Source organism: Aptenodytes patagonicus, chromosome 1, assembly GCF_965638725.1.
Source record: "Aptenodytes patagonicus chromosome 1, bAptPat1.pri.cur, whole genome shotgun sequence".
NCBI classification, from domain to species: Eukaryota; Metazoa; Chordata; class Aves; order Sphenisciformes; family Spheniscidae; genus Aptenodytes; species Aptenodytes patagonicus.
In genome coordinates, this window is record NC_134949.1 from 126,942,531 (window position 1) to 126,962,349 (window position 19,819).

Sequence of the window (19,819 nt, forward strand, 5' to 3'; positions counted from 1 at the left end):
CCCGGCCGCTCGCTCGGTTCGGCGCAGGCCAGGCAGGAAGCAGGAAGCTACCGGCGGTGGGAGAGCGAGAGCAGCGGCAGCGGGTAGGCTCGGCGGGCGGGGGGCGGCCGTGCACCTGCCGTGCCCGCGGCGGGGGCGGAGCGGGGGCGTCGCCGCCGCTTCCCGCCTGTGTGGCGGCGGCCCCTTCCCCCGCGGGACTGCCCGGGGTCGGTGGCTGGGCGGGGGCTGCCCCGGGCGCGGTGGCCCCGGCTTTCCGCCGGAGGCGTTGGGAAGACGGCTGCAGTGCTGCCGGGGCTCAGGCGTTCGCCTCCCCTGCCACCGCCCCCGGCTCTCCGTTTTCTTTCCTTCACCTTTTGTCTTGCTTTCCCCCTTTTATTTCTTCGAGGCTGGGCTTGCTGTGGGACCCGCTTCCTCCGCCCCAGCCGGCAGGGTCAGGCCCCGGACCGGGGGAGGATTGTTTTGGGGGGACCCCTAGATTTTCTTGGTAGCGGAGGGAGTAATTCTATGCTTGTGCCCCGAAGGGTGCGCGGCTGCAGGCGGGAGCCCGCTGAGCAATTGTAAGCTAGAGGCAGAGACCAGCCCTAGGCTGACATTGAACTGCCTGAAACCTCCCCGTGGGGTGCGAGTGGGGACTCCCGGAGGCCACCGCACCTCGTACTGCTGGGGAACGCCCGCCGGCGGGGAGAGGCGTGTGCTTGCCACCTTGCCCTTGCTCAGCTCCTGGCCTGGCCCCGCAGGACCGCAGGGTGAGGGTGTGCTGTCCTTGGCCTGGCTAGACATTTAGGGAGGCTGGGTGGCTGCCCTGGCTTCCACTGGGTCATCTGGTGGTGTAGTAGCCCCTGGTTGCGGTGCAGTTGGTAATGCAGGGTGCTGGGATGCAGGTGTGGATTCATTGTGTATTCACAAGGACTCTTGTCCCCTGTTGTTAAGCTAGGATTAACTGTTTTCCACTTTCTGTATTAAATGGAAGGAATATGGCCATTTAAGGTCCAAAGCTGATGGATTTGGCAATTTATGGCTCAGGTGCTGAGCTGTTGGGTATTAAGCACAATATGCATTTGATCTGCATGTGTCTAAAGGCCCTTGGAGTCCTTAAGGACACCCTGATGAGGACTTGGTATTACCCACTGCCTCTGCATACACAGAATTAATGTCTGCCCTCCAGGGGAGCTGTGTACAGCGGGGCAGGGGCCAGGCAGGAGCTTCGTGCTCTGTCTCCAGCGTGCGGCACAGCTGAGCCAAGGTTTGCAGTATTTGCAGTGGTAAAGGCCAGTCATGAAAGACTATATTTTCCTGAAACAGCGAGGGAGCTATGTTTCAGCCAGTGCAGTGGGAAGCCTGAAGAAGCAATACAAAGTTTGGAAGGTAAATATGGATTCAAATTAAGTACCAGAATATTGCTTTATACGTTGCAGTACAATGAAGAGGAAGCGAGAGTATTTGTTTTCGTTGTCAGGTAAAATAGTTGCTGAAAATGAAAGAACAGAGAACCAGTTCGAGTGATTGAATTGGAGCTTGTCCTTGGGCTTCATTAGTAAAATGGAAATGTAAAGGATGTGTTGGTAGACTACCAGTTATGTGTTGTAGCCTGTTAGTGTCATTTCTGAATAATAGCTTGGTTTTAAAATCTGGTTTAATCTACAGCAGGATGCAGTCTTTATAACCTGTTACCACAAGTTTTACTGCCACAAGTTTCTTTGCTTTTGTGGGGGAAGTTTTATTTGTTTATTAAAAGCACATGAATGTCAGAGGAACTTATGGATATATGGGGACAGACATAAGCTGTTGAAGAGTAAGTCAGCCCCTATCAAATAGAGTCAGTTCTCTAAGCTAACAGAATCAGCAGTTCTCTAAACGCTGCTGATAGTCCAGTCGCCTTTGCTAGGGCCTTGTGACTCTGGATTTACAGCCAGGATATGCTGTTAGGAGGTGGTGATCTGTGCAGCAGGTGTGCAGATGTGCAACCTTATGTGGCCACTTAGCATTGAAACCTTTTTGTAAGACGCATGAAATCTTTTTCTGCTTACACTAAAGCTGTTAAATAGTATTTGCTAAACAATTATGCTTCTGTGATCACAATTGCCTTGTCCCATTATATCTTAAGGGAACTGTTTAAAGAGGTTTATGACCTCAGATTTTTGTTCTTTGCCAGCGTCTCAGTTTTTTCCCAGTAGGTATTTCTGTCACCTCACTTAAAGCGCGGTCAGTTAAATAATAGTTTCGGTGTTTGGGATAACTGTGAGAGAGGGGAGATGGGGCTTGGGATCACCCTGAAACAGATCTGTTACTGCTGGAAGAAAAGTTCGCTCTTCCTCTGGGCTGCTTGCGCCCACCTCTTCTTACCTTTCTTCTCCCACTGGAGCTATCCACACCTCATTTCAACCAAACACGAAATTACTGACAAGCAGTTCTTGGTTTGAAATTAGTTCAGCTGACCTAACTAGCTAGCTGTGGCTTTAAGGGGCAGTCCCACCTTTAGTCCCTGCCTTTATGCTCCTGCTGCTTTGGATTCATCCTACGTAGCAGTTTTGTGGCCACGGAGTGAGTTAGTATTCTCTGTTGGATCAGCTGTTTTTCAGGGCAGGTTTTCTGGTGGATCAGCCATCTGAACCATCACGGTATGACTATAAGGTCTGACACAGAGGGAGGCAGGGACCTGCAGCTGGGGGTGGGAGAGGGGAGGAGGGTGTAGGGTTGCACTTTCCCTAACCTCTGCAACCTCAGAGAGGAGGTAGGAAACTCATGTTGGGTGGGAATGATTATGGGGTTTGCTGATTAATTGCACAACCAGTTATCTGATTCAGGGCTGGGGGGGGGAGGAGGTGGAACATGCCAAACGAGATTAGCAAGTCAGTTCACTTTTAGGGGAGGAAGGTGTCAAGCTGAACCAGGACACTGTGGAAAAATTAAAGGTATGATAAAAATGTGTTAGCATAAAGGAGCAGACCCTTGATCTTTTGGTGGGATACTCTGTTATGTGAAGAGGTGGTAGTTTTCCTCCATTCCTGGGGAAAAAGCCTATGTGGATAGTGAAGCTTTCAAGTTGCCAGCTTTGACACAGCAGATACTGTTTGCTGTTGTCATTCAGCTGGCTGAGGAGGAGTAGTTTTGATTTCTGTAGTAAGATGGGGCAATAAAGATGAGAGGAGAGAGGCTCACACCTTTGCCTGCCCTGTGGCAGCCTCTAAAATTCCAAGGTTAAGATGAACCCTTGGTCTTAGCAGGTGTGTGTTTTCTTCAAAGGAGATTTTGCTTTAGCTCACCTCCTGTTGTTTACCAGGAGAGCTAGTCCCGATTCCTACCAGCTTCCTATCAGGAGCATGGCGGTGGCTGGTGCTGGCATTAAGCCCACTAGCTGGGCTACCGGGAGCATAGGGGTTATGTTGCAGACCCTGGTGTGTTATTTGGCATCCTGCTGGGGTGGCTCTGCTGTTAGCACCCAGGGAAGCTCGGCTTGCATGCCCGAGTTGTAGTCACGCCTTTTGCCTACAGTGTCTTTTGTCATCTTACTCAACAGTTGGCTCAGACTTGCTGCGAAATAACAGTGCGGCTAGTTCCTCTTGCAGTACCTGTAATAAAGGGTACTGTGCATCTTTTTCTGTTGAGGGGCTTCGGACCAAATTTGAAGAAACAGGAGGAACTCTGCAAGATTTTAAACCAAACTGAATTGATGCTGCCACAGTCTCACTCTTCCCTGAATGTCACATATGCATGTGAGCCTGCCTTCTCCCTTGTGCTGGATGAGCTGGTGCAGGGAGCTCAAGCGGTAAAAAAACTTTTTTTTTTTTCTTTTCCAAGTTTTGTGATGATGTGGTGCTTTGTGCAGCACTGATACTGGGATGGAGAAATCAGGCTGGAAGGGGGACTGGTGGCAGCATTGTTCAGCAGCACCCACTCTCAAGCTGGAGGAGTCTCTATTCTGGGCTGAAAACACTACAGTCATTTTTTGAACAAATTTCAATCTCATGAATGTTTCTGATGTGTTAAAATAGATCTTTGTAAGGTGGGGAATTGCCTATTTGTAGTCTTTCTGGGACAAAAGCAGAGTGTTTTGATGTCAGCTTGCTTTGGATCATGTTCTAAGTGCATCTTTCCCTTGTGTCCCGTCTTCTTTATACTGTGTTGACTTCTCAAAATAGATTATACGTGATAAAATTCAGAAAAGGCTGCAATTTATATTGGCTTAGAGGTCTCCGTTACATTTTTGATGTCTAGAAGGTTAGTTATGGTAATTACTTGTCTCTGAAATAGATAATTGCTTATTCAATTGTTGTGATTAGAAAATATTACAATAACTCAATAAGAATATTTACTTAGCAGCTTCTCTTATTTGAAGATCAGCAATTAACAAAGGCAGAGTGAAGAATTTGCCACGTCATGACTGAAGGAATAAGAAAAAAACCTACAGGGAGATAAACTCAGCAGCATATCTTCCAAGTTTGCTAACAGCCTACCATCGCACGGCTTTGGAAGGATCTTTGTTACGCTTTCTGAAGAGCCGATAACATTGTCACAAGTACGTAATTGTGTCGCCTAAAATTTGATACCAGCTGTAGAGTAGATGGCTCAGCTTCCTCCTGGAATTCGCTTCATCACTTCATTTTCACGAGATCAGTGGTAAGTCTTGAAGTATGGTGGTGATCTTTGTTTTGGACAATGTGAGTTTGTATCTGGGGAAGGTGATGCTGTTGCCTTGCTCTATTTTTGCTTTTTCGTTGCTTAATACATACAGCAAGAAAATATAGTCAGTTATAATAAATAAATATTGCTGACATTTAAAAAGTGAGATACTTTGTTGGGGGAAACCAGACAGACCCTTACTAGTCAAGTGTGCTAGAGAATAAAGCCTTTTGTCCTTTTCTTTGCAAGGTATGTATTTGGAGGGATAAATTTCAGATTTTTATTTTCAAACTCTTGGGTGGAGGGGTGCTTGAGGTTAGCTTTCCTTTCTTAACCAGAAATGTATTTTCTCCCCCATAATTTGATGTGTAATACAGACTTGTAGAATTACAGTTTTAGTTCTTGCTACTGTAATATTTAAAAAACACCAAACAAACAAAAAAGCAAAACAAAACCAAAACCTCTTTGCTTTAGGAAAACTAATCCTGGAAGTTGGATATCATCAGTTTTTGTGCTTTCTGAGATAGAATACCGAGTCAATTGTGTGTGAATAACAAAAAAATAACAAATGAAAGACCACGCATTTCCCATTTGAGCAGTTTTATCACATGCTTTCTCTAGTAGAGCAGCAAGGACAAAGTCATTTCAGTTCTATCATTTGTGAGGATGTTTTCAGCTGTGGGGATGAATAACTCAACTTGCAGGATAACTCACTTTTTTTTTTAATGTCTCTGTGAATATGCCAGAACTTCTTATAAAACAAGACCCTTGTTATGTAAAAGTTTCTAAGGCAGAAAATAATTGAAAAAGGTTAGTTAAAAATTAGGGACCATAGTAGGCTGTGTGATATCAGATCTTTGTATGTATGTACTTTTGTTTACAGATGTTAACGTTAAGATCAAGGCTAGAAGGAGCCAGTAGATACACTCTGATCTCTGTGTATTGTTAAAAGCACAAATCCACAAAACACTCTCCTTCTTAAACAACTGAAACGTGCTGCAGGTAGAGAATAGAATAGATCAGGTTGTTATCTTTGTTTAATGTTTGCAGTGGCAGGGAGTTTGAGATGCCCTTTTAATTCAGATGAACTGCAGAGAAAGACCCAAGGGTGCCAGTGAGGTACAAGGGAAAATTCCTTCCCAGTCCCAAAGCCGGTTCATTATGTTCATGTACTCCGGCTGCCAGTACACACAGTCAGCGTCAGTTCTCCCATCAATCTTTAGAAATGGCTGATTTCTGTTGTTAGAGGAAGGCAAAAGTAAAGAAAAATCCTAAAAGCACTAAGGAAAGAAAGAAGTAATAACCCACGGTAGCCAAACTGACAACTCACAGAGCCATCATTTATGTCCTAATCGTACCAGAAAACCGGATGAGTTAGTGAAATCTGATTATCAGTATGTTTAATGTTGAACTGCCTTTTAATAGCCCTCAAAGGAAGGTTGTAAACAAGGCAGATCGGCTCTGTGGACTCCAGAGCACTGCCACGTTGTTCCGCCTGTACCTGTGTGCTACCAAGCTCCCTCCCAAAGCCAGATCAGAGCAGGTGTTGTAAAGCAGCGTAACTGCTAGGGTGGTTCTTCAGGCTGTTAGACAACATGAAAAAAGTTGTCTTCGACTATTCCAAGATTACCAATGACTTGTGTGATGTTTTTATGTAACTTAGTGCTAAAAGTAAATCTGAATAAAATAATTTTCAAATACTCTTTTTTTTTTTTTTTTTTAATATTGTAGGTATAGAGCCTTCATTTTCTCTCTGACTTTCTTCTTGTATGCCAGCTTCCATTTATCAAGGAAACCTATTAGTATAGTTAAGGTAAGCGAGGTTGTGTCCTTGTTTAAACATTCTTCTACTCCTGTCAAACACAGAAGTAGTCATCTTTTTCAGTATTTCCTTTTGTGAAAGGCAGTGTTTAACTTAGAATGGTTTAAAAGATTAAAAACTGATAAAGCTAGTACGCAGTGACGTTTACTTGATAAACTTTAGTGAGGCCACACCTAGAACATTGCGTATATGTCTAATCTTTGGGCTTAAGACTTGAAACAGCTATGCCTACACTTAAGTCATGTGAATTAATCTAATTATAGATATTTACGAGTTTACAGGTTTACATTCATATGTGAGAAAAGTTGCTCGTAACTGATGAGTCAAATGTGATAAAATTCTACTGGCATTTACAAGACTTTTCCAAGTGCTGTTGAGCATCATAGTCATAGTTTTCTGTGCACTTGCGACTCTGTTCCCAGTGAAGCTGGTGGCAAAATATTACCTAATTCTAGGTTTGTTAGTTTAATCTTCGGCCTGTATAACTTGGCAAACACAAAACAAATCCCCCAGGGCTGTGTTGTATATAACTGATGAGTAACAATGGGCGAAGTAGCTTGATGATAGTGAAGAATTTTGAAATTCTGCAGTATCAGAAACACCAGTTCGCTATAGCATGTTGTTTCTAACCACGTAATTACTCTTTCACGTAATGGTGACTTCACCCAGCAAAATACCAAGCAATTAATAATGGCTAACAATTTTACTGATTTTGGTGGGTTTGACACAGGTTCATATAGAGCTAGAATTGTTAAATTTGTTGCTGTATGGGGATTAACAGTCACAAGTGAATTTTCTATTGTCAAATTTCCTTTCTGTATCAGGGAGAGCTGCATAAGCATTGCGCTGCTTCACATGAAGTTGAAGTCAACTCCTACAAAGAATATGCTCCCCAGATTCAGCCTGTCAAAAAGCCTTCTAATGTATCTCGGTGCGGTTGGGAGCCGTTTGGTAAGGGTTGTTTTTTTTCTTTCATAATACTGAGCTGATATTCATAATTAGATTATTCGCCTCCTGCTATTTCTTCTTCACGTGTGGAGGGATTCGGGAGATTTGTATGGGAGGGGTGTTTTGTTTTCCATGTTCTCACTGATTTTTCCAAAGGAAGTTAAGTTGTGACTTACCTTATGATGTCTTTCCTACTTAAAGTCACTTAAACAACTGACATTATTTTACCTGTTATAGCTATGAGATGGTTTCAGTAGATCGGTTTTCAGTCAAAAAATGGGGTTTGTCTTTAGAATGTCTATTAAGGAAAAAGAATAAAATAAATCATTATAATTTTCTGCTGTTTTAATTCAAGGTCCAACTATCACTTAAATGAAATTACTTGATGTTTATCAAACTGGAACTTTTCAGAGTCCTTATGTGCCAGAAAGAATATTTTTCTCCCCATTTTAATGGAGAAAAATGGGAGGCTTTATTGCAGAATAGAGTTGACAACTTACTGAATAGCTTATGTACCTGGCCTTTCACTTAAATAGAAAAAATATTTGCCTACTTACAATTAAATTTGAATTTAATTGTATTTTAATTTAATAGAGATTTTGTGTCGTTCCTTGACACTTTTATCACTACCAAGAACATCAGTGAAGTAGAATAGTCCATTCTGTCAATGTGTCAGTCCACTCCAGTCTATCTAGCCATCCATTCTAATTATTCTTTAATTACCAATTAAAAAAAAGTCCAGCTCTGTTCAAAGATAATTAAAGATCTGAGTTCTGGGTTTTCTGTGGACAAAATTCTGTGTATTAACTGCCTGCTGCAAGGTAATCCGTCTACTGAAATTAGTCCCATGGGTTTCCAATGTATTAGGATGCAGTTAAACTTGGTTGCTGTTTCTTGTCACTGGACCAATGGGAGACTGACAGTGCTTGTCTAAAACACTAGTTAGCTTTCTTAGTGGAGACTTCCGAGCTCCAGTGTCCTCCTTTTTCCATGAACACACAGGTTATTGCAAAGCTACCCCTTTGGGATGGCACTCTAGACTTTCAGCTCTGTTTTTGAGGCAACATAGCTGGTAAGCTGGGAGTAACACTGAAAGAAGGAATGCTTTAATAACTGTGACTTTATTCTCAAAGTCAATGGGAATTGTGGCTCTTTGAAAATAGACAAACTGTCTTTCTTGGTATGAGCTCAGGTCTCTTGAGACTAGTTTTGGTGTTTCTGGCTGGGCGGAGTCCCTCCTGCTCCCTCATCCTGCCTGCAAGTCCCATTTAGTTGCGATTATGGTCATTTGCTGTACAGAGCAGAACCCTGTTTGGTGTTTTTAAACAAAACTTCTATCTCTGTGCCTTATGAGTAGTTGGAAAATGAAATGCAAAAGGCTTTAACCATTTTAAAAGAAAGAAACTATATTAAGCAGATTCCTTAAAAGCCTACATGATGATGCATTTTTTTTTTAATCCATTTTGACTTTTAGGACCACAGACATTTGCAACACATCTTTCTGCTTTTAATAAAGTCTGTTAAAGTTTGGGTTTTCTTTTGTCTAAGGAGCTATAAGAAAAGGGCACCCTGTTAATAACTGATGTTTCTTCTCTTCCAAAATGCTGTTTTGAATAAGGTGTGATTAAGAATGGGCCTACCAATGTTTTCCTAATACGTTACGGACGACAGGGTCAGTTGTAGAGGGGGATTTTTTTTGGTTAACTAAAACGTGTTTTGCAAAATGGATACTTAAGTCTGAAAGTACCCACTGAAAATTAAATGTCAATGCATGTCCACTAACATTTTTCTTGTAATATGTAGAAATGTTTGGGAAGTTATTGGTACATTTAAACTGATAATTTGTTTTGAAAATGATTCTTAGATAAGAACAACTACAAACAGTTACTGGGAGCACTGGATTACTCATTTCTGTGTGCGTATGCAGTTGGAATGTATTTAAGGTAAACCTCACTCTCTTGGAAACCTGCTTTATCGCTTACCGTTAATACATGAGGTTATACTACTTCTGAGATACTGTCCTTTCCTACTGTAAAGTTTCTGGTGAAGAGAGTGAGAACTTGGATGTAATTATCCCACCTCTGTGCTAGTTGATGTGGAAGAAAATGCATCATCCTGAGTCCCCAGTGGTATCGTACCTGTTGGTATATAGGAAGCTTCCTACCCGCCCCCGCCCTGACTGCCCTGTGCAGGAACGCTTTCCAACTCGCAATCTAGCCTGTCTTTCCTTCATATGGAGTATGAAGGAATACATGCTGGAATACATGTCCCCAAACTTTATCAGTCTCCGACTTGCACATGTAGACTAAGCTGATTGTCCTGGCTTTCTCTGTAGTCAAAGGACAGAAGCAGGCACCTCCTAAAAATAATACTGCACATCTTAAGATGGTTCAGTATCAGCTGCCGTTTGGAGATGTCTCTTTTTATTGACTAAAACCAGAACCTTCATAACTAGAATCATTAGCAAGGGAGACAAGTCTCACTTTAAATGGCTGGAGACATGTCCCACCTTATGGGTCATTTGGAAAGTGACTATATAAGTAAATAGCTTCCAATGCGCTTCAGGGGAGTATCTCCCCAAAAGATGGTTGTGCAGATGTCAGCACTTGGCAATTAGTGAACAGGAAATGTTTGTTGCTTTTTCCTGTCAAGTGCTAAAAATTGCTCATGTGCTGCTGTGAAGAAAAACAGCAGTTACCAGTAAAGTTTCTCCTCAACCTGAATCAAACAACACAAAAATATTCTTTATTTGTGAAGGCTTGGGGTGTGATCTGATTTTTAATTATCACCTTTCTTTTTGTATCCTTCCGCATTCCAAGTGGAATAATAGGAGAACGGCTACCTATCCGGTACTATCTGACGGTTGGGATGCTTGCTAGTGGACTCTTCACTGCAATGTTTGGATTGGGTTATTTCTATAACATACATAATCTGTGGTTTTACATAATGGCCCAGGTAGGCACGATGTTATTTAACTACTCTGAGTTTCCATGGTGCTGTTTAGTGTTGTATTGGGGTTTCTTTCAGTTGCAAACAGTGATTAGTGGTTGGATGGGAGGATGTAAATGCTGGCATACATAGTCGTCGATGATAGGCAGAAATGATAGAGTGGATAGCCGCAGGTTTTATTTTTGAAAAATGTTTTCTTAGTGGAAGAAATCTTTCAAAACAAATTAAAGTGTTTCAGTCTGTGTCAAATCAGTGATCAAATCTTTGCAAGCTTAAGTATGGGTGAGTTTTAAAACAAATGTATTTACTTTTGTCAGTCTGCCAAGACCTGAGTGACGCATCCTGGCTTTCTCTGCAGGAGAATTACATTTATGCTGCTAATGATGAACAGTCTCCCACATTGGTGTGGCTGAGAACAGGCAACTTCTGTAACAAGATTCATTGTGTGGGATTTTTCAGAGCACTTGTAGATCTAATCAGGCGTCACAAGAATATTTACCATTGACCTGAAATGGAATTTAGGTCAGGACCAGGATATGGTTAGCACTCCTGAGTCATTTTTGACAGGTCTGCACCTTGCACTGCTGCTTTCTTTGTGTTATTGCAGTAGCACTTTCACTGCTGGCACGTTTGCATGGCATTGTGCAACATGGCATGCAGCGATACTAACTTGGGTACTGCAAGCTTTTATAACCGTTTCACCAAGTCATCCGTTTAACCATGTCACTGCCCCGGCGCTCTTGGCTTACGTGGCTTCCAAGACAGGAGATGGCTCCTTCAGGGTTCAGCTAACAATCTCTACCAATGCTGCACTGCGTGATGTGGTCAGTGAATCCTGTAATACCAAGGGTGGTCTCGCACCACCAGCCTAATTGTTTTTTGTTGGGTAGAGTGAGGTTGTTTCGTTGCATGTTCAAATGCTGATTGTACATGTGGATGATTGTATTGTGATCTCTGTGTTAATGTGTAATTCTAGATAGGGAGCTTTTTAGGAGTTCAGATGAGTTAGGGTTATGATCTGTGCAACATGGAGGCTGAAATAGTTCTTACTTCAGCCTGAATATAGTAAGTTAAGTTTCTCCTCTCAGTTTATTTACAGGTGTCTGTTAAGCATTTTAAAGGTAATGTTCAAAATTATCCAGTCTCCCCTAAAGTTTTCTTTTTTTCCGCTTTGTTTGATTGCAAACGTGCTTTGCCGTATGTTCAAATTGAGATAAGTATTATGTTGCTGTTTGAGCGTGGGGAATTCGTTTCTCTGTTCAGTTCAGTGCAATATGATTTTTTGGTAAGCATGTGATTGAATTACTTTTTTTTTTTTTTGGTTGAAATCATAAAATAATTGGAGAGATGTAGATAGAGGGAAGAATCTCTGCAAAACATCGTAACTTGTTTATTCTTGGAAAAGAATGCTTTTAAAACCCCCCACTAAATTTCTAAATTCAAAGCATTTGTGTAGGCTTCCTTTTCCCAATGCAGCACTCAGCAGGAATTGTGTAAGAACGTGACTTATTATAGGGTATGTTTATTTATTATTATTTTTATATACTTTCAGATAGCTAATGGGTTGGTGCAAACTACTGGCTGGCCGAGTGTCGTTACATGTATTGGCAACTGGTTTGGAAAAGGAAGGTAAATAATATGTAATCCAAAGTTTTGGAAATACAAATCGACACATTCTGCACTGTAATATTATAGTCAATTTAAATATCTTTCTTTTGCTTCAGTGTTTTTTTTGGGATGAAACAAGCAGTTAGGTAGATCTTTGAGAGGAGTTTCCTTTACTACGCTGATTAGTTTATATATTGGTTTGAAATAGTCTCTCTCATGTCAAAACTGTGTTCTGTGGTAGCTCTTTAGTCTGATGTTTAATTTTTCAGGTGAAATATTTCAGAATTGAATTAAGAATAATTTTTGCAAATGTTAACAGTGTGAAACCACTTCTAATAAAGGCTGTTGTTATGCCATTTTAATGTGGAATTTCCTGTGTTTTCATTTGTGTTTCAAAGCAGTTGTCAGGGTGTAACTCTAAAAGTATCTTTTTGTCTAATGTTTTTTTTCTAACACACTTACAGAATCTTGAAAATTTAATTAAAAAAAGAAAATACATATGGCAACTGATTTAACCTTTCTTTTTGTCACTTTCTTTAAATAATCTCTTTTTTTTTTTTTTTTTTTCCTTAATCCTGCATGGAGATCACTCATAATGTTTATTTTGTCATACTGTACAGGAGTTTTCCATAAATTTTGCACAAGCTGCATGCTAAATCCATTGGCTCTGGTAATAGTTGATGCATGTAGCATATAGTAATGCTACTGTAGTGCCATCCATTGTAGTTACATACCCTTGAATGATCATTATTGTCAATCGGTTCAAGAGAAGGGCATATGAAAATTAAGTATATGCTTTCTGTATAAAGTCACAGGATAGTTAAGAAGATGTAGGCTCAAACTAGTTTTCCATAGTCCCTGCAGCCTTTTTGGTGAATGTTACAAAATGCAGAGAATGATAACCGTCGTACAATACTGAACAGAATTGGCAAGTCTGTGTAAAACAAATATATTTATTTAGATTTTTCTTTGTGCAAAAGCAACAGCCTTTACTTTTAGGAGGCTGCATAGTGGACTGGTGGATAGGGCTCTGGTTTGAATGTCAGTGATCTGGTTCTTGTTTTCATTTTGTTACAAATTCTGTGAAACATGAGCAGACCTTTTAAGATTTGTCTTCAGCCAAAGGAAACCATTTAGTTCAGTTCAAATTAGGTTGCGCCAGGTAAACTCCTGCTGAGGGCAAGGCAGTTTTCCCATGACTTACCAGGAGGAAAAAAAAACCCTGCTAACTGTCATGACTTCAGTAGGATTTTTTGTGGTTTACATGAGCTCAGCTGGAGCTATTCTACAGCAGCTCTAATCTGGGATTTCCAGGCAGACAGCAGTTTGATGTGTCTGTTAGCCAAGCTTGTGCAGGTGTTACCTTCTACTAGCGTCTAGCAAGTCCAGAATGTGATCAGCAAATACTGAATTTGCTCTACCTATCCTGTACAGATTGTTTTCTTCTGCGTGATAAGTCTAACATATCCTGAAAGCATCAGATTATCAGTGCTATGTGTTTGCAGGAGGACTTTCATTCCCAGAAGCATTGGACTTAGTGTGCGCATGCTATGCAACGTCTGCATACTTGTTTTTATCGAAGAAACTCTATCCGGAAATATGCAAGCCCTAGTGGTGCCTTTAAATGCCATTAAGTGCAGGATGAGTTCTGTCATGCACAGAGAAGTATTTAGAACACTTCTATTAATATTTAGGTGCCTTGACATTGCCAGATGAAAGACTAGCATAATGAAGTGGTCAGTTAAAGAACAATAAGATTGCAAATATTTCACTAACACCACAGCTGAACAGTCATTTTTGATACACTTTTCTCAAGATAGCAATGCTTATTGTTGGAATAATAAGAAATGTTTGTGGTTTTGTTTTTTTTTTTAAATGCAGGAGAGGTTTGATCATGGGAATCTGGAATTCACACACTTCAGTGGGAAATATCTTGGGATCCTTAATTGCTGCTTATTGGGTGTCTACGTGCTGGGGTCTCTCCTTCGTGATGCCTGGTGTTATCATTGCTGTGATGGGGATTGTTTGTTTCCTGTTTCTTATTGAACGTAAGTGCTTTAATGGGATAGAACCATGGAAGGCTCATTATGGGTGAAGAACACCAGCTGTTTAAGCTAAATGACCCAGTGCAAAGTATATTCCTTAAGCTATGCCAATACTTAAAGAACTTCTTCCTAGAAAACTAGATGAAGAAGAACCTGTGTAAATCTAAAGAGTTTATACACTTAGACTCTGGCATACCTGGGAGAGTAACACTTCAGAATTCAGTCCACTGCCCTGTCATTACTTCCCTGTCTTTATAAATTGTTCAAGTGTATCTTAGCAGAATGTCCCACCTGGCTGCAATGTATGTTCTGTGCTACCGTTCAACCCATGCCATCCATATTCTGTGCTATGAAATACAGAAATCAGCCGATAGAGCAAGTTTTGACACTTTAAATTAGAAATTAAAAAGGCATGCCCTGTCTTGTCCCTATGTAGACTCAGAGATATTAGTATGAATGCTTATTTCACTGTATCTGTCCTATCTCGGGAAGTAAAAAGTTCTGCCGATATAACTAGAACGCTGTAATGAGCTGGACTGCCAGAATAGCACTTAATGTGGTCATAGGATGGGAAGGGTACCATGGAGCACCCTTTTCTTTTTCTCTAAAGCTACAGTTACACATTTCTACCAGGACTACTTCTGTGTTATCTGTACCGTTGGTTTATTGTCAGTAAATTACACTACTGCTAAGTGTTTTAAGAGATACTCATGATGCTTGTTTTCACTATTAACTATGTGTGGTATTGTATTTCAGATCCTAAAGATATAAGTTGCTCCTGCACACCATCCAGTGTAAGTGAATGCTTTTTCTATTTTAATTTTTCCTCCTAATACACATGTTTATTATGATAGTTCTGGAAATCACATAATCTGTGTGGCCCTTTTGTGCCAGGCTGTTATAACTGACCCTATACTTGAGGGAATGATTGGTCTTCTGTGCTTCACTGGTAAACCAGTAGCTTACTTTCTATCAAAGCAATATGAATCAAGACGTGAATGAGTTTGTTTTAATTAAAGTTTTGGAATAGATGATCTTACTACAGTAAAAATTGTTCTTTTTTTTTTTTTTTGAGTTTTCTTACTTTCCTCCAGTCTTCCTGGGCATCTTCAGAGCATTTTGACCTATCTCCTGGTGTTGCCTGCCTTGTTTAGGTATGGCATAATGGGATAGCTGCCAACCATATCCTGTGAAGGGTCTCGCTGTTGAGAACCCCATTACAGAAAGAGCAGATAGCCCTTTTCCTGGCATAGTGTAAATGAACCATGCATCTATGGGCTTGGGGATGGAAGGTGGGATCTTCCCTTGGATAGAGGTAAGGACGGTAGCAGCACATGGCTAGGGAAAAGAGGAAGCAAGGGGTGAGCTGAGTTGAAGAGGTTGGAGCAAACAGTGAGTCTGTGACAGTGAGTTTAGTCGTGATATAACATGGCCTTTATTTAACCAAAACTGACATTAATGAAGAGCTGTGAAAAGGAGAGAGAAATAATCTGTGCTTAGTGGTATGGGTCACATGACAAATCAATGCTTTAGTTTTTGTGGCGTCACAGAGTAATTTAGGTTGGAAGGGACGGGACCTCTGGACGTTGTATGGTCCTACCCTCTGCTTGTAGTAGGTCTAAATTTGACATAGGATCAAATTGCTTAGGGCTTGCCTGTCAAATTTTGAAATCCTCAAGGATGGAGATGCTGTTTATACATAGATGATGGGATTTTTTTAAATATACAGTGAGATTTTAGAACACATTGATTACATGTTTTACTGGCATCAAGGCAGTGGATCTTGCTATTGTATAAGAGCTTATACTTCAAGGGCTTCAATTTTGGCAAGGTAGTGAACTTCACTAAGCTGTAAATATACTCACACACACACACAAACTGTGGAACGCATACTGCCTGGATCACAAGGGTAAATGCGACTCTCTTGACACAAGAGTTTGAAAATCCAGCATCAGAGATTGACCACTTAAGGCATTGTTGAAGCAGGATTGAAGCGTGTGTGTGCAAATGTCTAAGCTTTCTTTGGGTTGCTGAACATTGCGTGTATACTTCCTTGTGCCATTGTGGCAGCAAAACTCATAACTTTTTTTATTGTTGCTAAAAGAAAAGCTTTCTCTTTAAGTATTAGTATAAGGTTGCTCAAACACTATTTTAAATGTAGGTTGGAAGTGATTAAGCTCTGGTACCAAGATGTTTGCCCAATGCTTTTGAAACAAAAGTTCGTAAGACGTTTTATGTACTCAAAATTAAGTAATGTAGAAAGCCATGTCAAAGGCGAAAAGGTGTGCCTTAGAAAGCTTTAGCTACTATGTGAGAAGATGATTCCTTTCTTGCCTCGTGTAGCTGTGACCCAAGAGGAGGGAGGCAATCAAAACAGAACGAGAGAAAAATAAAAAGCAAGGAAAGGGAACAAAAAAGAGAGCATTAGGAAGAGCAGCTGTGTATAACTTCTTGTAACAGAACGTCATTTGTAGCCCAGTTTTGTTTAGGAGTGTGTTTGCAGGTTCATCTCTGTTTCATGTTGCGTAAGACTCTGGTATGCGTTTGTCTCTACTGTAACCAAAACCTAGAGCAGCGTGTGGTTCCAGGCTGTTTGTCCTTTGGCTCCCAGGGACCTGTGGGCAATCAGGTCTGCCACATTTTCAGCTGGTTCTTTGGAAGAATAGTAGGGGGAGATTGGCAAAGAAGGTCTTAAGGTTTCCCGTGTGTGAGGGCAAATCAGGGCTGTTGGGGAAAGTGTCAGAGGGAAGGTCCCAAGGGAATCCCACATTTGTTTTCCAATGCTAGGGGATTATACATGGAGATTGTCTGCACATGTAGGTGTATGTGAACTATACCTTTTAGTTGCAAGTCTTGCAGGTAGATTGTATAGGGATGATTGCTGTTTTTTTACCACCCCCCCAATAGTTTCAGATAGATGGCTTTTTACATTTTAAATGCTCTCTTCTTGAATAGTAACTGAAGGCAACTTTTCTAGTCTGTGTTATCTCTTCTTTACCAGTTAATGGGTTTTTTTCTCCTCATATGAAGTAGTCCTGATAAAGCTTCTGAATACTTTTAATGGTCTGGAAATCCTAGTCTTAGTTTGTTACTGTGAGATAAGGTGTGGTCACAATATGCTCTGTATTTTTCATTTAATTCTCTTTCATTTCTTAAAGGTAACTTCTGTCAAGTATGCGAATATTTTAAGTGACCCTTAGAGACTCCTCACAGGAGGTGTTTTTTTCCTTAGCTTTTATGTAGTTCAGAAATGCTCCCATGAACATTTCAGCTGCTGTTTATAATACCTAGAGCATAATGTTTACAGAATTTGCTGTTAAGCTTTATGGAAGTAAATGTTTGTTATTTGTTTCAAATACACTTTTACTGGAAAGCATAAGTAAAGAGTTCTGCATAGTATGTTGCTCGTATGTCTCGAGGAGCTGGTATGGAAAAATTTGACATTCAATTTCTACTTGCCGTGATATTTTTAACAAAAATTTAGTATTTTAGGAGCTTTTTTTCCCCTTCCATTCACCACCCTTTCTCCCAGTCCCAGAAAAGGGCTAGCATTTGATCTAATCTTCTCTAGGACACCAGCAAGATCGCCGCTCCAGGCGCAGTCTCATTGTGTAGGGATGCATTTGACCTTGTTTCCTTGGAAACCTTGTTCTCCAGAGCAAAAGGCATCACTTCTTCCTGCCCTATTCCATATATTCATATCTGCAAGTCTTGTAGGAGGTTTATAAAAGTGCTTCCCCACCTGCCTTGGAGCCTTCTTAGATTAAGATTCGCCATTGTCTTGGGAAGCTGTATGCCATTTGAATTGCTCAGATACCTCTCTTCAGACCTGTATGGTCTGCAAAGTACAATGGATTCTAAATCCTTAATGAATAGGACTCACACTTTCCGTTTGCTGTGGGGAGGGTGGTTTTAGAAGTTAAGGAAATTAATAAGGTAAGAATAGAAGTTCAAGAAGATCTCCTACAAATGCAAATGTGCTAATGACAGTGTCTAACTGTAAAGAAAACTAATTGCTAATTGAGGGAAGGTTCATGTCGTAAAATAGACTGTGTTACTGCTGGGAACAAAAACTTTCAGCCGTCTTGTACAAGGGGTAGAATTTGCTGGCAGGCATAAAATGCTAGGTCTCCTTTTTTGCTCAGTCATTTCAGTGACAACCTGAACAACCTGTGTGCTTCTGCAAATATAAATGTTTTTTTGAAGACACTAAAGAAACATACGCGCTTGCTTTGCTCATAAGGCTGTAGTAGGTCACTATGGACAGATGTCTTGGCTAGGTGCAGGCAGCTCTGCCAGCTGGTGCCAAAAGCTGAACCTCACTGTGGAAGAATGAGGCCAGTTAAATTTAAGCACAACTAAAATAAATGCTGAACATGAGGGAAGGACTTAGGGTAGATGTATATTAAGATTTATAGATCAGATTCATCTCTGTGTGATATCACTATCTTGGATGAATTTGGTCTACTGTTTATTTGCAGCATGATTGTGAGCCGAATATTTCTACAGAGTTTGTAGTGGTGAGTAATCTGATTTCACTGAGTTGTCCAGAAGCACAGACGGAGAGCCAGGCACAGAGCCTTGAATGCGCGGTTCTTATTCTTTATTCACCGATTTCTTTGGCTGTGCTTCATTTGCCTATATTCACCTTGGCTCTGATTTACGAATCTGAAATTTGTTTCAAAACAAATATTTGAGTACAATAAAGTGCTTTTAAATGCTAGCATTGGAGGCTTAATCTATGACTTTCCAAAAGGCTATACCTATGACAAATGCAAGCGAGAAGTTAGTGTGCTTTATTAAGCATTAGTGCACTTTCGTAATGAAAGTTAAAGAGTAGATTTAACGGCATTTGTGAAATGTGATGATTTAGAACTGTTTTTATTGCTTCTCATCTTTTCTCCCTGTTCCTTTTTTTTTTTTTTTAAATAAGTAAACATGTTAGTTGCAGCGTGTTCATACAGACCTGTCTTTATGTTCTAGGAACTTTCTTTAACCTGACTTTGCATTTCCAGGAAACTTAGCTCTCTTAAACTCCTGTGGCAAAGTGGTTGTGCATTTAAAAGATACCAGGCTGCAATTTTTATCTTCTGAAAAGGAGAAAGAGGTCTAAGTATTAAACGTGCAGCCTCTCAGTCTAGTCCTTTTCCCCAGACATTTCCTCCTTACCACAGTAAATCTTATTTTTGACAGTCAAATGAAAAAGTCTTTCATTTTTTATCTGCTGAGCTGCTGAATAAAGATGTAGATGACTTGTCTCTAGATAATGGATTTTCTTCCCCACAGATTATTGTAAATCACTTTTCTGACAAGAGCCTAATTTTCTGTAAGATAAAATTGAAAAATCTGTTTTATCAGACCCTGGCAGTTTGAGTGTTGTTTGTTTATTTTGGGGAATGCGTGCCCAAGACTGCTTGTGCCTCAGCTCTGCACTGAGCAGCAGAAATACTTTAGTTTATCTTCAGAAGTTTTTTGCCTTTTTAGAAGGATTTGGTTGATGAATGGCAGTTTGTCTAAAGAATATTGCAATACATATCCTTGTATTTTTGTTGGGGAAGAATTACCTAGTGATTAATCTTGAATTAAAATGTTCAGTGAGGATGGGAATTCTTTTTTTTTATTTGCGGTGTGGGTTTTGGGGGGTTTATTTGGGGCAGGGTTTGGGTGTTTTGTTTTATTTTGTTCTTTTAATGTGGCAGCCAGAGTGTGATTAGGCATTTAAACAAACATCTTATCCCTGAGGAATGCACAGTGCCTCTTGTGGTCTTAGCAATAGGTTGTCCCTACCTGACTGCAAACCTACTTTGAAGCTGTATATTTAATTTGG

The 19,819-nt window shown here is 40.6% G+C and overlaps 1 protein-coding gene across 3 annotated transcripts in view; it reads left to right on the forward strand.

The window, feature by feature from the left end:
* The window catches only part of SLC37A1 (solute carrier family 37 member 1), a 38,189-nt gene continuing 18,370 nt past the window's right edge, over nucleotides 1–19,819 (forward strand). Inside the window, exons 1-9 of one of the 3 annotated variants that reach the window (XM_076354520.1) lie at nucleotides 1–83; nucleotides 4,318–4,617; nucleotides 6,352–6,433; nucleotides 7,267–7,393; nucleotides 9,255–9,333; nucleotides 10,210–10,345; nucleotides 11,892–11,968; nucleotides 13,829–13,995; nucleotides 14,749–14,786. In XM_076354520.1, the coding sequence (XP_076210635.1) occupies nucleotides 4,562–4,617; nucleotides 6,352–6,433; nucleotides 7,267–7,393; nucleotides 9,255–9,333; nucleotides 10,210–10,345; nucleotides 11,892–11,968; nucleotides 13,829–13,995; nucleotides 14,749–14,786 (762 nt within the window). In that variant the 5' untranslated portion in view covers nucleotides 1–83; nucleotides 4,318–4,561. Of the gene's footprint in view, nucleotides 84–1,340; nucleotides 1,366–4,317; nucleotides 4,618–6,351; nucleotides 6,434–7,266; nucleotides 7,394–9,254; nucleotides 9,334–10,209; nucleotides 10,346–11,891; nucleotides 11,969–13,828; nucleotides 13,996–14,748; nucleotides 14,787–19,819 lie in introns of those variants that run through there. The other 2 variants (XM_076354512.1, XM_076354529.1) reach the window with 2 other exon arrangements.